This window comes from Arachis hypogaea, chromosome 4 (assembly GCF_003086295.3).
Source record: "Arachis hypogaea cultivar Tifrunner chromosome 4, arahy.Tifrunner.gnm2.J5K5, whole genome shotgun sequence".
In the NCBI taxonomy this organism is placed as follows: domain Eukaryota; kingdom Viridiplantae; phylum Streptophyta; class Magnoliopsida; order Fabales; family Fabaceae; genus Arachis; species Arachis hypogaea.
Genome location: NC_092039.1, coordinates 4,776,924 through 4,795,576, shown reverse-complemented (window position 1 = coordinate 4,795,576; position 18,653 = coordinate 4,776,924). Strand labels below are relative to the sequence as shown.

General features: G+C 30.5%; 2 protein-coding genes across 2 annotated transcripts; one reads left to right on the top strand and one right to left on the bottom strand.

Moving 5' to 3' along the window:
- Positions 1-371: 371 nt before the first annotated feature.
- On the bottom strand, positions 372-1,919 carry LOC112795911 (protein S40-6). Its single transcript, XM_025838122.3, has one exon. The coding sequence runs from the start codon at positions 1,606-1,608 to the stop codon at positions 982-984; it is 627 nt and encodes a 208-aa protein (XP_025693907.1). The 5' UTR covers positions 1,609-1,919; the 3' UTR covers positions 372-981.
- A 7,555-nt stretch (positions 1,920-9,474) lies between these two features.
- LOC140184018 (uncharacterized) lies at positions 9,475-18,419 on the top strand. The gene is made up of 5 exons (XM_072234298.1): positions 9,475-9,682; positions 9,870-10,595; positions 10,767-11,087; positions 11,221-11,818; positions 18,401-18,419. The coding sequence occupies exons 1-5, from the start codon at positions 9,475-9,477 to the stop codon at positions 18,417-18,419; spliced, it is 1,872 nt and encodes a 623-aa protein (XP_072090399.1).
- Positions 18,420-18,653: the final 234 nt, after the last annotated feature.

The following is an 18,653-nucleotide window of genomic DNA, read 5'->3' as shown; positions in this document are numbered from 1 at the left end:
CTTACCAAATTCGGCCCATATCTCAAAAAGGTAGAGTTGTAATAAGCATTTATGTGATTCTCAATATTTGCATAAGAACCACCCAACCAAAGTGCCTTCAAAACATTCTCTCGGTTAATAAGGTGGTGTTGCCTGTCTCATTGATTCAATACTTAAACACTCTTATTAATCAACTATATACTACTATTTAATTAAACTAAATTACAATAAATTGATTTCTGTCTGTAGTGGCTTGGTAGGTCATCTGGTTTGAAGGAAAAACCAAGCATCTCTTTCTGTTTTGGCGTTCATCTTCATTCAAACACGGAAGAATGAAAACTAAATTTTTCAAAATAAAATTTGAAATATATATTATAAAAAAAACTAATATCTAAGATGAAAAATATGGTATTATTATGGTCTAATAATAACAGATTTGAATAGTTACAATATTACAGATGATAAAACAAAATGCAATCAGGTTCTTAAGACTATAGCTTATGATGATCTTAATAACCATAATTCAGAAAAATTCAAAGATTCCAAATACATGCTTAATTAAAATGCTTAGGCTCACTCGCCACTGAGTTGAACTCTCTTTTTCATGTGAGTCCACCCAAACCGAATCATTGCCCACAAAAGCCATTCGTTCAAGTAAACTTGAAACCAACCCCAAAACCGAAGGAAATAAAAATAAAACAGAATAATATTATTTTAACAACTTAAAATTATCAAACAACTTTAAGATGAGTAACAAAATAGTGGATTGAGAGAAAATATACCTTGCCACACAAAATGTACAGGATCCACCCTTTTATTACTCAACTTAAAATTGTCTAACAAATTATTGCTATTAAAATAATATTACTCAAAGAAAAAAACTAAATCTATTTTGCAATTTCCAGAACTAACCACCACCATCTCCTTTAATCTAAACAATAATTAACAATATCCAACTCAATTACAAACCGGTTCTAATCGCTTACCCCAACCAACCGGATTTCATCCATCGAACCCGGTCTGGCTCCAAACGGCATCACGTACCCGGCTCATGTCCCGGCCCTTCAAGGTTCGCCCGACTCCCTCGAAAACCGAGTTCGCCGCCGCCTTCCGGCTTCGTGCCAAGTACTCGTGCGGCGGAACCATCTCTGACGCGCCGTCGTCAAAATCGTCATCCTCGCCACCGCCGTGCAGCGACTCGGCGGAGTCCACTCGGAGTATCTTGCTCCAATCCGGCACGTTCACCGGCGCCGACTGCGCCACGTGGCGCCCCCTCGGCGAAGCCGCAGCGGTACCGCCGTCGCGAGGGCGGAACTGGTGTACGACTCTTGGCGTCGCCGCAGCATTGCAAGCCGGATCCTCAAACGCCAGCGACAATCCACCGGATTGTCGGTGACCATCGCGGGGAATCCGGCGACGGTACGTGGCGCCACCGCCACCGTTTGACTCCGCAGCGGCAATTGTCTCCCAATCGGCGTAAGCTGCGGTGGTGGCATCGGTATCGTCCGCCGTGGACCAGATGTCCTCTTCCCGGAGCTCCGATGGATCTCCGGCGGATGATTGGGCCTGGGGGTAGGTTTCGAGGAAGCGATCGCTACGGCTGGTGGTTAGCTTGCGACCCTTGGCCATGTCCGGCTTCGGAATTGGGTAGCGCCACGGAGGGGAGTGGCGGTGATTATTTTATTGTGGAGCAGGGAAAGTAGGGAGTATTGGTACAACTACGAACTCATTTGCACTCCTTTCATTCGGATTAGTGCATTAAGCTTGCAGCAGAAAGTGCCACTACCTCTGTATATATAACTTTTTGCAATTTCATTTGCATTTGAGTTTCGGCTTCATTTTCCCTGAATTTCCTTCCTTGTATTTTTTATTTTTTATTTTCTAAAAAATGGAATAGTGAAAATGTGAAATGGTGACGACACAGAAATAAAAATACAAAAATAAACAACTTAGTCCATACAAGTAATGAAAATATGTTGACGTAAAACCCGAATAGCACGCTCCGCGGGATTGTGTGGCATCACTCGCCAACTTTTTCTTTTCTGGTGACTTTTGTTTTGCGGGATTTTTAACCATGCCTTGCGTTTATGTTACTGTAGAAATTAATTGATACGATAAAGGAAAGTGCCAAAGTGGTCTGTGGTCAAGTGATTTCCAAATCAAATTTATTGTACGCATGTTTCTTCAACGCTGTTATTATTGTTATCATCTCCTCTAATTTTTTCTATATATAGTTAGAAAATTAAAGTATAAATTTAAATTCATAACACATAAATATTAGTGTATAATACAAAATTTTAGAATATGATATAAAAATTTGTAAAAATCGTATGTTCAGAATATTAATATCTAATTAATAAAATACATACAATTAAATATTGTATAACACATAAATTTTAATATATAATACATAAATTTTTTAAAGATTATATTTTTAAATATTCATTCATCCAATTAACAAAATATGTTCGTAATAAAAATTTATGTGATTTGAAAATTTTTTAGACTATATACAAAAATTTCTATACTATAATAAAACTTTTGTATATTATATTAATAAATTTGTGCTATATGTAAGATTTTTTATATTTATACAAATATTTTTATATTATATCAATAAATTTTTGTACTCTTTAACAATAATATTTGTACGTATAATATCATCGTAATTAATATAAATAAAATTAAAATGAGTCAAACTTGTCTAATTGGTCTCTTTAATCACATTAAATGGGTGGATTTTTTTCCCTGCAAAAATAATTGTGAAAATGCAAAAATTAACGAGTTTGTTAAGTTGTTTAAATCTTCATTTTTTTATAAATAATTTTTTTAATAATTTAATTTGAAGATCTCAAATTCTAATTAAAATATTTTAAATTCCAACTCAATGAATTTTTTTCAAACTAAATAAAATAAATACTATAATTATAATTATAATTATAAATATGCGTAAGAAAATTTACGTTTATACACTTATTTTAGATGAGGAATATATTGTTGACGTATAAATATAAATTCTTTGACGTGTGTCTATAATTATAATTATAATATTATTTTATTTATTTAAAAAAATTCCCAATTCAATAGCCTATAAAATACAAAATATTTGGCTAGTTGTTATTTTAAATTTAATTCAAAATTTTTAATTAAGAATTATTTATTCAGACAAAAGAATAGATTGACCTGCTTAACCCAATAAATTTTTCTTAAATATACTAAATTTTGTTTAAGAAGAATGTTCGTATATGTGCACAAATCTACCAGTTTGACATGTCTATTTATATATCCCTTTACATTAATAATGGTCTTTCATTATTATTTTAATATTTTTTTAACTATTCATTTTAATGTATTTCTAGCCCTGCACTCGTGCATTGTACAAGAAGGAAACTTTCCATTTGCACTACATAATTGGCAATTTGATTGGCATGTGAATAGCCGTTTGCATTATTTGTGTTTTGATGTTTGGCATAATGACTAAAAATTTGGTGTCTAATTGTTAAAAAAATTAAATAATTAATATTTAATTTAAAATATAAAAATTAACAAATTTAGAATATTTGAAATTTGTTATTGAAGATAAATTTAAAAAAAATTGACATCAAATAATAGATATCATATTAGAGAATTTATATTATGTTTTTTTTTATGTGATTGAAACTTTTTTTCATTTTTTTTTCTATAATATTTTACAATTAGCTACTCGCATATCTTTAGTTAAATGATATATATTATATGACTAATAACATTTTGAAAGTTGGACAGGTACTACAACTAGAAAAGAAGAACGTAAGAAGTGGTTCATAAGTTTTTTTGTAATTGTTTGGAACGTCTAGTTGAAAAGGAAGAAGAGGCTATTTGAAAACAAAGGAAAATGTGCTGAAAAAATCATCAATATGACGCTACTTGACTACAAGGAGAGGAAGTGTGTCGATTCTTTTAGTTGTTGATGGCAATGCCGGAGATGACATTAGGATTAATTTTTGCTTTAAGATGTTACTAGAGTTGCGTTTGTTTACAAAGACAGGACACTGAGACAAAGACACTGAGACACAAAATTGTGTTTGGTAGAGGAGACATGGACAGAGACAATTAATGTGTCCAGAGACACTGAATCAGTATATTTTGTGTCCATCCTGATAGGAAGAATACGGAGACACTAATAAGGGAGACAACTTATTTTTATTTTTTCTTTCATTATTCTTGTTAATTTTTCATAATTATATCTTTTATTGTTATATTTTTCATCTCAAATTTTTTGAATGAAGAAAAATGAGAATAAATTGAATTTTTATAATTTGTTCTAGTTTATCACCAAATAGAATACAAAAACACAAAATTTTGTGTCTCTGTCCATCAGTGTCTTATCCTGTCCTGTTTTTAGAAACAAACGCAGCCTAGATGTCTTTATCAGGAGTTGTTCAGTTGTTTTCTTGCTTTTTCCGCTCCACGCTCGTGTTGAGCTCTCTTGTTTCAAAAAAAAAACGCATTTAATGGCAGACATTTTAAAAAAATATATAAGATATTAAAAGTTTTTTAATGGTAGATATTTTAGGGTGATTACTTAAAATGGGTGGGAGAAAATGGGCCTGCAAGATGGGAGAAAGTACATGGAGTTAATGGCCTAAGCGTACAATGTGTACAATGGAGGTTTAGAAAGTATTAGAGATATGATCATTATTGTTAATTGTCCTATCAGGTTACGCTTTTGGGATGAGTGGTTTTATGATATGGTATTAGAGTTCTAGATCCGAAAGGTCTAGAGTTCGATCCTTGGTGAACCCCAAAATCATCTTAAACTTTTGGAATGAGTGGTTTTATGACATGAGATATTTATTATTCTAGATAGTATGAGTGATGTTCATTTTATTCATGGACCAAAGATTTAACCATGGACTATGTTCATTTGAAAATCACACCTATGTTCTCTCCGAGCCATGGTTGAAATATTTGTAAGGAACTTCAACACTCAAGTTAATATGAGTATTAAGTTAGTATAAATAAAATTAAAATATTATATGATAAATTATTTGAAGTATGATGGTAACATTTATAAAGTGGAGTAATGACTTAGTCATAAAAGAAGACGAATCTTTCTGCTAATTATGACAATTATTTTTTTAAATGCGTGAGAAATTATTACAAAATATATGACTATTCCATTGTGTGTAGAATTACTGATGTAGTGCAAAGAATTCTTTGTTTATTTTTCAAGTAAAGTTAGATTATAAGCTGATAAACAGGGACGTTTTTAAGCATATATTTTGGACAAGTGCTCCTGTTATAATTTAAATTTTTTTTTAATAATACATGATAGTAATATTTATTTGTCTCTATTATATAATATTAAATTTGATTTTACAATAATTTTTTATTTAATTTTTGGTATTTAATAGTCAATTAAAAAATTTTATATTAGATATTTGTCAAAATGATAAATTTTTAAATAGTCAAATTTAAACGAAATTGATATTATTTCTTATTAGAAATCGACTCAAAAAATATTATTTATCTTCTTTTAAAATTAGTTTTAATTTTTTCATAACAACTGCATTAACTGAAAGAACTTTTTTAATTATAAATATTAAAGAGAGAACACTACAACAAAAGCGGCACTTAGCGGCGGTTGCTGGAGCCGTTTAATGGCGGTTTTGAATCGCTGCAAAATATTTTGCGGCAGTTTAATGAAACGCCGGAAGATGGGGTGCGGCTAAACGGATAGCGGCGGTTTTAGTTAACTGCTGGAATAACCGTTGCTAAACGTCTATCAATTTTGCGGCGGTTGCAAACCGCCGCTAAATAGCAAATAAACGAAAACCGCATTTGTTCTAAACCACCGCCAAATTTTAGTATTTTCGTTTATAGTTATTAGAATCAGACCGGACCGGTCGATGGTCCAACCGACTCAATCTTGGCTCAAACCTCGAATCTGGAAAAAGGAAAAACTTTAACAATGTCATGTTACCACCAAGCCAAATGTCTCTTCAATGTATATAGCGCTAATAATTATATATATTTTATGAATACATTTGATTGCCACACAGATTTTTGTTTTATACTTTATATATCTTATCATATTTATTATAGGCACCTTATATATTGGGTAAAATGCACAATTAAATCAAATGGATGATCAAATTACACAATTCTACCAAATTGAAAAACATTACCAGAATCTCCCAAAAGTACATTCTTATGTAATTCGAATCAGTCTCTTTCGAATTAGACAAACCAACACTAATTCGAATTAGTCCTATTCGAATTAGTAGTAATGCTTGTAATTCAAATTTGTCCAATTTGAATTATGCTTGCATGTAGTCTTAGGGTAGTTCGAATTAGAGTGATTCGAATTATGCACGCTAGGACGTCCCTAGTAATTCGAATGGGTTTGCTTCGAATTAATTTACATCTATTTATATATGATCTAAGTGTATATAAAGAGTACAATAAAGAGTACATTTAATAATATCCATAATGAATTCAATAAAAAGTATATTCAATCATAAATAAAAAAACTAATAATTATAAATATTTTTTATAAATTATTAAAAATCAAATATTTTCTAAAAATATTTATTAAGATTTAGAATTTAGTCTTTAATATTTAAAATTAGTGAAATATTTGCCAAAAATATTATATTTTGTTGGTCAATTAGCATTATTGAATCTATTAACCACAATAATATATAGATAATTGATTGGTTTTTATATAAAAATATTTTTATTCTATTTAGTATTTAATTTTGATAAAATATTAATTAATTTTGAATTTAGTTATTATGAATTCTTATATCTAAGAATACAAGATTGTTATTAAAAAAAATTAAATTTTTTATTTTAATAAATATTCAACAAATCATTAAAATAAAAAATTATAATTTTGGTAAAATTATAACGTTTTGAATTTTTAATGACTTGTAGAAAATATTTTTAACTATTATTTTTAGAAAATGTTTGATTTTTAATTAGTCCAGAGTATGATTTTATTTTCTTTTTTTACATCCATGTTTGAATCTTTATAGTAATACAAATGGGGAGCTTATATACTTACGTGGCGCTCATACGTTGAGTCTGGGAGTTTATTTGCTTAAGTGTCAATTTTTAGATTTAGATTTATATTTATTTATCTTTATAGTAATACAAATGGGGAGCTCATTTGCTGACGTGGCGCACATACGTCGAGTCTGGGAGTTTATTTGCTTACGTGTCGTCACTAGAAATTTTTAGATTTATATTTATAAATTATAAATGATTATTTGCTCAGATTGTTATTTTCAAATTTTAAGTTTGGATTGTTTTACTTAGGTTGTTATTTTTAAAATTTTAAATTGTTTTATTTGATATATGCTAAATAATTATTATAGATTCATTGGAGTACTCAAATCGAATTAGATTGCAAAGGGATGCAAGACTGAATAGAAAGACTATGCTACTTCAAAAGAGACATGGTAAGATAAGCATGATAGATTGTAATTATCACAAAGCTAAAATTTTACTTCTTTTATCTTTAATACTACTTTCATAATATATATTCATAACTCAGCTGATTCAAACATTTAATATATATTCATTTTTCTTTTTTTTATAATATAAAGTGCTTGATTTACTATCTCTAATGATTACAGGAGCAAGTACATCTAATTCAAATTTAGATACTAAAGAATTAGAAGAAGTGTGTATAGCTGAAAAAGGAAGACACCTGAGACAAAGAAAAACATTCTTGAAGGAATTGGCTATAAATCTTTCAAAAATTTTTGAAGAAGTTGAGGATATTACTGAAAACACGACTATATTAGATGATTCTGTGCAAATTGAATACCCAGCCATATTCGATGTTGCTGAGAATACAGGTAATCTAAGAAGTAGCAATATCAGCAATTTATTATTTACTATTGTTATGCTTCTTATAAACAAAAAATTATCGTTTAGTGTTCAAGTTTTTAAAATTCAAACTAAGATATGGTTATATATTATAATTTTTGTATTTGAACATTGATATATTGTAATTCTTATTGTTTGATTAGTGTGCATGTAAAACTTAAACCTTGAGGTTGGCACAAAAAAATTGTATTATATGATCTCATCTTTTTAATCTATAAATTGCAATCTTCGGTAATCTTTTATAAATATTATTTTTAAACTTAACATGGTGAAAGAAAGATATATTTTTATATAAAGTATTTTTTTCATATATAACTGAAACATAATTTATTATCTTGGTGATTATTAGATGTGATAGATATTGGTGACCTAGATTTTTTTTGTCGGCATTGTGACGCCATGATGTGGTATGAGGAGAGATCAGAAAAGTCTAAAACAGGATCTAATATTGAGTTCTCAATATGTTGTATGCGAGGGAAGGTACAACTGCCGTTTTTGCAATGTCCACCTCAGCTCTTGCAAGGTTTAATATCTGGAGCAGACCAGAGAAGCAAACACTTTAAGAATAATATAAGAACTTATAATAGTATATTTTGCTTCACGTCCCTCGGAGGTAAAATAGAGACCTCTATCAATGATGGGATAGGTCCTCCCCAGTTCATTGTGAGTGGACAAAACTACCACAGAATTGGAAGCTTGGTGCCAATTGAGGGACAAAGACCAAAATTTGCGCAGTTATATATTTATGATACAAAAAATGAGGTCTCAAACAGGATAGAGATTTTCAGGTTTGTATCATGCATTCCAAACTGATTAAAAATTTATTTAGGTAGTTCGTACTTTGATTTTGGTTAATTATGAATACTAATATTTTTCAATTGATGTTTTATACAGTTCAAGAACAAACAACAACAACATTGACCAGTCCTTAGTTCTAGATCTCAAGGACATGATCAATCAACATAATGTTCTTGCTCACACATTTAGGATAGTGAGAAACTACCTGAATTAAGGAGATATCGCAAATATAAGACTATGGTTGTACCGAAAAAGATCAAAGGATGCAAGAGTCTACAATTTACCATCTTCTAACGAGGTCGCAGCTCTAATAGTAGGAGATTTTGATTCTAGAGATGCAGGACGTGATATTATAGTTCAATTAAAGTCTGGACATCTGCAAAGGATTCATGAGACACACACCGCATTTATTCCTCTTCAGTACCTTATGATGTTTCCTTACGGTGAAGATGGCTACCAAGAAGACATTCCTTTGCGAGAATCTCATAGGGGTGATGAAAATAGAAAGAGACAGCGTGTGAGTTTAAGGGAGTTCATAGCATTTAGAATACAAGAGAGAAAGGTCGAGTATGCAACCATTGTCAATGGTGGAAGATTATTTCAGCAGTTCTTGGTTGATTTCTTTTCTATGATTGAAGCACAAAGGTTGACCTACTACTGAAACAACCAAACCAAGGTGAGGAGTGATATATACAAAGGGATTCAAGATGCAGTTGTTAGGGTGAGACACGTGCTTCTAAAGCAGGTAAGCGTATCATCCTACCTGCGTCCTTCACTGGTGGTATGAGATACATGTTTAATAATTGTCAAGATGCTATGGCAATTTGTAAGAAATATGGATATCCAGACCTCTTCATCACAATGACATGTAACTCAAGTTGGCAAGAGATTGGCAGGGTTAACAATCCAAGGAACTTAAAGGTTGAAGACCGGCCGGATATATCGTGTAGAGTATTCAAAATTAAGCTTGACATGATAATCTCGGATCTTAAGCAAGGAATTCCATTTGGAGTGCTAGATGCAGGTATTGCTCATCATCCAACCTTATTTTTAGAGAAATATTCCTTTAGATTGTTATAAAATAAATGGCAAAATATTTTCTTACTTAACGTATTGTTGATTTTTTATTATCACCCTTAATTTATCAAAGCACATACATAAAATAGATAGTTTAAATATAACATATAATTTTTTTGTCTTTTTGGTATAAGGGATGTATACGGTGGAATTCCAAAAAAGAGGTCTACCACATGCTCACATTCTTTTATGGTTAAGTGGAGACCATAAGATAACAACGACAACTCAAATTGATCAGTTAATATCTTCAGAGTTGCCAGATCCTGCTCAGCATCCAAAATTGTTTAGAGCTGTATCTACATATATGATTCATGGACCATGTGGTAGAACATTCTCAAAATCTTCCTGCATGAAAGATGGGTACTGCACCAAATATTATCCCAAGACATTCAGTAAAACCACAGTTATCGATGATAGTGGATACCCATCATATAGAAGACGAGACACAGGGGTAGTTACTGAGAAGAAGGGAGTCCATATGGATAATAGGAATGTGGTTCCATACAATGCATATCTACTGATGTCTTATCAAGCGCATGTTAATGTAGAGTACTGCAACAAGTCGAATGCTATCAAATATTTGTTCAAGTATGTGAATAAAGGTCCAGACAGGGTAGCAGTTGGAGTTACAAAGGAAGCTTCCAGTGGAGAGGATGCTCAGGTTATTGATGAGATCAAACAATTCTATGATTGCAGATATTTGTCTGCATGTGAGGCTGTGTGTAGAACCTTAGCGTATGATATTCATCAAAGGTGGCCTTCAGTGATGAGATTAACCTTTCATTTGCCTGGAGAGCAAAATATCATCTTTAAAGATGATGACGATCTTGAAGAAATCGTGGAAGAAGAGGAAGGAAAATGTACAATGTTCTTAGCATGGATGGAAGCCAATAAAAAATTTGAAGCAGGTCAAACTTTGACGTATGCTGAATTTCCAAATCAATTTGTTTATGATAGAGAATCAAGGGTATGGCATCCACACAAAAGAGGGTATTCTATCGGGAGGTTAAATTATGTTCCACCGGGTACAGGTGATATTTATTATATGAGAATTTTGTTAGCTGTTCAGAGAGGTTGCACAACATATGAGTCTATTAGGACAGTTAATGGAATTACATATTCTAGCTTCCAAGATGCTTGCTATTCCATGGGACTACTGTGCAATGATAGGGAATTCATTACAGCTATTAATGAGGTAGCTGAACTTGCATCTGGTCATCAATTGAGAAAATTATTTGCGATGCTACTGATATCTAATAGCATTAGCAACCCAGAGCGTGTTTGGAATGCAACTTGGACATTATTGGCTGATGGAATACTATATGAGAGGAGAAAAGCTTTGAAAAACCAAGGTATTTTACTATCTCTTTTTTTTATATCAAGATTGTATTCTCTTATTATCTTTATTTTTATTAAGAATATTAATAGTTTTATTTTAGAATTACTTATTAAATATTTCATAAAACCACTATGTGCTTTTTCTAGGACTAAACATGACTGATGACGAATTGAAAAACCTCCGCCTTATTGAGATTGAGAAGATACTCAATAGCAATGCAAGATCTTTAAGAGACTATCAATCAATGCCATATCCTGAGATGTCTCATGTTTGCCTTTTTCAGAATAAGCTAATAGAGGAGGAGTTAGCATATGACACAAATGAGTTGACTCATACAAACTTATATATAGAACAAAAGATGACTCATGAGCAAAGGTTAGTATTTGATGAGATACTCAATGCTGTTGTTACAGACTCTGGTGGTTTTTACTTCGTTTATGGGCATGGTGGGTGTGGTAAGACATTTATTTGGAATGGACTTTCTTCTGCTATTCGGTCTAGAGGAAAAATTGTTTTAAATGTCACATCTAGTGGAATTGCTTCTTTACTCCTACCTGGTGGCAGAACGGCTCATTCTAGATTTTCAATACCCATTACAATTACTGATGAATCTACTTGCAACATCAAGCATGGCAGTTTGAAGGCTGAGCTGCTCATCCAAAGTAGCTTAATAATTTGGGATGAAGCTCCAATGCTCAATAAAATGTGCTTTGAAGCACTTGATCAGATGCTCAGGGATCTTATGTCAGTTACCGATCAACATAAGACACATCAACCATTTGGTGGTAAGGTTGTTGTTCTAGGAGGTGATTTCAGACAGATACTTCCGGTGATTCCGAAAGGAAGTAGACACGATATATTGGCATCCGCTATTAACTCATCCCATATGTGGTCATTTTGTAAGGTTCTGAAACTGCATACGAATATGAGGCTTCTAATGTCTTCTTTGGATCAAGATGAAGGTGAAATGAAGAGATTTGCTAATTGGATACTTGATGTTGGAAATGGAAATATTGGCTCTGTTGTTGGTGATGAATCAGAAGTTGAAATTCCAAATGATCTATTGATTACAACTACTGATGACCCTCTCTCTCATTTGGTAGACTTTGCATATCCAAATTTGTTGCAAAACATGTCAGATTACAGGTATTTTCAGAGTAGGGCAATTCTTGCACCCACGCTTGAGAGTGTCGAGAAGGTAAACGATTTTGTCTTGACAATCTTTCCAGGGATGGAAAAGGAGTATTTGAGCTCTGACACAACATGTCAAGCTGATGAGAATGAAGATGTACAACAAGAGTGGTTCACACCAGAGTTCCTAAATGACATCAAATGTTCGGGACTACCCAATCACAAGTTGACTTTGAAGTCAGGAGTCGCTGTAATACTACTGCGAAACATAGACCAGACTTCAGGTTTATGCAACGGGACAAGATTAATAGTTAACGAACTTGGCAGCAATGTAATTGGAGCGACGGTAGTGACTGGTAGAAATATTGGAGATAAAGTGTACATTCCAAGAATGAACTTGATCCCTTCAGATTCAGGATTGCCATTTAAGTTCCAACGGAGACAATTTCCATTGACAGTATGCTTTGCAATGACCATTAACAAGAGTCAGGGTCAATCATTATCACATGTAAGGCTTTATTTGCCAAAATCAGTGTTCACCCATGGACAACTTTATGTTGCTTTGTCAAGAGTTAAGAGTCGCAGTGGCCTCAGGGTTTTAATTCTAGACGAAGACGGCAATCCAAAGTCATCAACAACAAATGTCGTGTTCAAAGAGGTTTTTAATAATATTTAGGTAAGAATAATATTATTTTTATTTTAATAGCATGTTATAATTTATACTTTTTTACAAATATTTACTATAGATATAACTAATTTATCTATAACTCTTTTTTCAGATTTGTAATGAAATGTGTAACAAGGAGCACAACATCCTATGCCAATTGCTTTTCTAATGAAGTTAGTAAGATACTAGGTTATCGATCGATAAATTTTTATTAGTTTTTTATACAAAATTTAGTGTAAATTAACATGTTATTATTACAGTTATATATGTTCTTATTTTTTTCATGTCTCCCTCCTTATGGTTTAAGAATATTATAAACTTCAAAGTCTTCTATTTATATTTTACTTTGAATAAAGATAAAACAACATATTTAACACGTTTATTATATAACGACGATGATAGTGTTATACTAAATTTAAAAAAATATATGGTTATAAAACATTATTTTTAATTTAACTTATCAAATTTAAATATAAGCCCGTGCATCGCACGGGTTTAACACTAGTACAAATTTAAATGCCAATAAAGTAAACAAGAAAATATTATTGGTAAAAATTTGTTCACATGAGTTAACATATATAGCTTATTTAACTTGTGAATTTTTTTTACGTAAAACGAATGTAGAAAAAGTGTTACGAATTTAAGTAGCAATGATTTAAACATATGTAGCTTAAGATATTAGGGTTTGCTTAACTAGATTATACCTAGATGGTTATTACGGAAGAAAACATTGCAATATGTCGTAGTACGCATTTTGCGGCGGTTTAAACAAAACCGCCGCAAAATGTAAAACAATAACTCACCCGATAGTACATATAGCGGCGGTTCGTAAAAATTCGCCGCTAAATGTGGTCCTGATTGCAACCCCAACCAATAACCACCGCTATATGTGCCGCAAGTTGCCGTTTTGCGATAGTTTTATAAAACCGCCACAAAATTTTTGCCGCTATTTGTTGAAATTGTTGTAGTGAAAATTTCGATTATATTGTCAAAAAAAATTATTTATTTTTTTTAAATATTAAGTCTAAAAAAATAAAATTTAAATTATATATTATTATTTAAATTACTAGCTTAGCGTTTTAATTTGTAAATTAGATATTTTGAAAATTAACTGTATTTTACAATAACAAAATATAATCATAACAACAATCATGCTACATATACATAAAAAATAATCATTCGTATAAAATACATATATATTAAAATATAAAATACATATTAAAAATAATTTAAATAATATATATACATAAATACATAATAATTAATACTTAATAGATGATTTACTAACTAATTTTTTTATATAAATATAATATTTTTATTACAAAAATTATTATCATATTATATAAATTTTACAATAAATATAAAAAATTTTCAGGTTCGTCACTAATCATAAGTCATGAGTACATGTTAAATTTTTACTTGATCGATTCGTTTTGTAAAAGACTTCTTAATTTATTAGGTAATGTTAGTCTAGAGAGTCTAAATTTATTTAATAGCCTAATTTTACATTTTTAGTATTTTGAATTATGTTAATGAATCTATTTATGAACAGTAGATTTAATAAATTATATATAATTGAAACGGTGAGCAATGTAATTAGAACACTTATTAACAAAATTCATTAAATATAAATAAAATCTTAATAAAATAAGAATTTTAGATATTTAGAAGAGAAACAAACTTAAACCTAGAGGCTGTATAGTGTTGTATCGGTTTCAATTACAAGAGAAGGTAAGAATGTGAGGCCCAATTAATGCACATTCAAGTCACGTCATGAATTATATAGACTTATACGTAAATTAGTTAAAGTCGCTTGGATATCTATTAAGCTCTCTCTTGATTCAATATATCTATTATTGTGAAAATAACGTTAAATGTACTCTTACAATTATTAACACTTATTTCATATATAAATGATGTTATTTAAACAAAAAAATGTCTATCTCAACGTATTTTCACTCTTAAATAATTAACAAAATAACAAAAAAAAGACAGTAAGTAGTTGCGCTGCCGTTTATCTGCATCCCAAATGTAAAGATTCAAATATAGATTTTGGATTTCAGATAATAAACTATCTACTATTTGCTAGTGTTAGTTTGTCTGTATATTTATTTTCACTCTAATTTTGGCGCACACACAAATTATTCTTCTCTATTGACTATATAGATATATAAAAGAATGAATAATAATAAGCATAAAATAAATAAGAGTCAACCAATCATATGGATAAAAAGAGATTAACAATATATGTAATGGTAGGTAATGTTTCAATAATATCTCATCTCACACGACAATAATTGTCGTCTTTATGCGAAATATTTTGTATTATTTATGCGTTCGATTCCTGCTCCCATCGTTCTGCCTTTCGTCTTCCATGTAAATTGTAACGTAATTTTAAACTTTAGCTAAATCAATTAATGAAAAAAAAGAAATATAAGAAATTATTTTTGATAAAAATAATATTATTTATACATTAAAATTAATTATTAAAATTAATTATTAATATATTTATATATAAATATATATTTATATATTTATTTTTAATATATATTTATATTCTAATATATATTTAATATTAATAATTAATTTTAATAATTAATTTTAGTGTACATATAATATAATTTTTATTTTTAATATAATTCTTATTTTTAATGAGACATTTGAAGAGAGAGGGGGAAGGGGGTTGAAATGGTGATTGATTGAGTGGTGAAATGCGTCCAATGAAGAGCGAGCCCACAGTCCACGTGGGTACTTACGGCCTTGAGTAGCAGCCTTTCATAGCCCAACACGTGTCCGATTTGAGTGGGAATGGGTCCCACAGATTATGTCTGCATAAGCGCGTGGCTTCTAGCCTGTTAATTTCGTTCTTTCTTTCTTTCGTAGATAACGATGACAACGACCCTCAATTTAAACTGACCAATTCATAATAACTCATCATAATTCATTTTTGCGAACCAGTTAACAGTTAACACCATAATCAAATCATGATTACACTGCAGTCCGCAGATAACCCAATCTACTACTTCACTCCACCACTCCACTATTATCTGACGCAATCAAATCCAATGGAAAATAATTAAAGAAAAATGATATTTCTATATATTTTTAATATAAAAATGATGGTCGTGATAGTGATAGAAAAGGACAATTAGGTTAAGAACGCCCAACTATCCCTTTTGAGTTTTTAGTAACATATAATTATTATTCGCTTATGATGATAGTATTTTGTAAATTTATATAATATTAAATTAATATATTTAAATACAATATTGAAAAAAAATGAAGTTTTTAATCTCATACTCCGATTCTATTTTTTTTAAGGATTAATTTGCTTTGAATAACTTATTTTTATAATTAATGATATTTCTTTTGAAGTATACTTGTACCACTACTATTGTTACTATTTGTCCAAGAGGAGGAATTGTTGTCGTATTCTAAAGTGAAAACCAAGGAACATTATAATACAAAATTTTCTTTGTCAATCAATAATAAGAAAAGGAAAAGGTTTCACAATGACATAGGGCCAAGCCCAGTACAAAGCCGAAAGCTGTACCAGAATGGCGATGATGATGGCTTAAACTCACTCTCCCTGGTTCTGTTATGAATGTGCGGCTTTGGGTGTTGCTTTCCTTGGTCGTGCTTTTCGGGCAGGCTCAGCCTAGGGTACAGTAACTGCCATCTTTTACCCTATTATTGATTGCTGAGTTCTGACAAATTTATTTGGGCCTTAGATTGTGGAGTACCCAGGAAGTGGGCCCATACCAAACACAAGTTTCATTGTCCAGGCCCCACTTTAAGTGGTTGCATTTGCACCCGTGGGTCCCTTGGACTTTGGTTGGGACCCATTCACTTCCACCAAGCATCCTATGCTTTCAATGCCTCTATTATCCATTAATTTTCATCATCATATCCATCTAGCTATTTCTCCTTTTTTTTTATTGCATCATATCTTATATATGTATTTATATTATAAAGGTTTAATTATTCTGTTAGTCTCTATAATTTTACAAAATTTTTAATTAGGTTTTTATATTTTTTTTAATTGGATCTCTGCACCAAATTTTATTTTTAATTAGGTCCCTCTTAATAATAATTGGCTTAATTATATAGGAAAAACTAAAAAAAATTAGTGCAAGAACCAAAATAAAAAGAAAAAAATATAGAGACTCAATTGAAAAAAAATAGTGCAGAGACTTAATTAAAAGGAAAAAAATATAGGGATCTAATTAAAAATTTCGCAAAACTATAGAAACCAACAGAGTAATTAAACCTATTATGAATTACTAGGGGTGCAATTGAGTGAAGTTAACTTGTGAACCAATTCGAACTCGATTTCTACAGTTTAATAAGTTTGTAACTTAAGTTTGAGTTTGAATTTGATCTTAGATATTAAATAAATTAATATTAGAGTTTGATAAATTTAACACACTAATTCGTAGATCGGATCGATTATATATTACTTGTTATATTTATTTATATTAATGATATATATAAATTTTGTACTTTTAAGTTATAATAACAGTATATAATTTTAAATACACCTATAATTTTTAAATATAATTATGATAAAAGATATAAATTATAATTGATAGATAACATGTATAATTGATAATTTTTTATACATAAGTTACCATTATAAAAAATTATCTGATATTGACTAGAAAAAACTACCACCTTAGTTTAACTCAGATTCTGTTATATGATACATTGGTGTGTTATGTTAGAAGGCAGAGGCAGTGAAATTTGTTTAATGGTTTTTCATTGATTGAGGCAGCAAAATTGGGTTTGGCGGCTGATAATGGATGGTCCACTTGTTTTAAAATAATCCCACATCTTAGGAAACTATCCCCTTGTTAGTGGAATGATTCATAGGCAGAATAAGAATCACCCAAATTACAGGACTTGTCCCACAACTCCGTTAGTTGTCCTCTGCCACACTACAACTTCGCTTGTGTCAGCCAATGTGTTTTCCATATATCTTAATTATTCTCTTTCTTACAATACTTTTGCTTTGCTAATACTACATATATTGTCTAAACTACTGATTATAGCTAGGTGGCTCATTTTAATTCGCCACAATCAGGATATCAGAGAATCAGAATCTCATTTAATTTGTTGTGTAAGGCACCAGCAATAATAATGTAATAATGATATTAAAAAATAAAAGAAAAGAAAAAAAGACCTATGGTTTTTCATGTGATTCCCATGCTTTTCCAGATGGGTTGGATATACTTGTTTTGTGACAGATTTAGATTTAGATTAAATGTACCATGGTATTATTTTGGAAAAGTTCTGTCAATATTTTTTGCGATCAATTGAACAATGATTATGGTACCGGTGAATAATCTAAGAGAATTATTATTATTACAATGCTAGGAACTAAGATGGTTTCAAAAAAAAACCAGCTAAATATTTTTGGATGAATCTAAAATTTTTATGTGAATTGTGTTTATGCTAAACATTAAGATGTTTCTTTTCTTTGTAAATTGGATAGTTCTGAATCTGTTATCTGATTTATCATGTTTTAGGTATTTGGAGAAAGAATGAAAGTGAAAAAACGGAAGCTAATTGAATAAATTTCCGTGATTTATGTTGCAATGATATTGAACATATCTTCTCCTAATTTGAATGTGATGAAACATTTAATAACCAATATTTTAAATTATAAATAAATAAAACTAATTACTATATTTATAATTAATTAAGTTGTTCCATTATTGACTGATTTGGAGTTAGTTCTATATACTTTTTCTTATTATTATTATTATTATTATTTTTGGT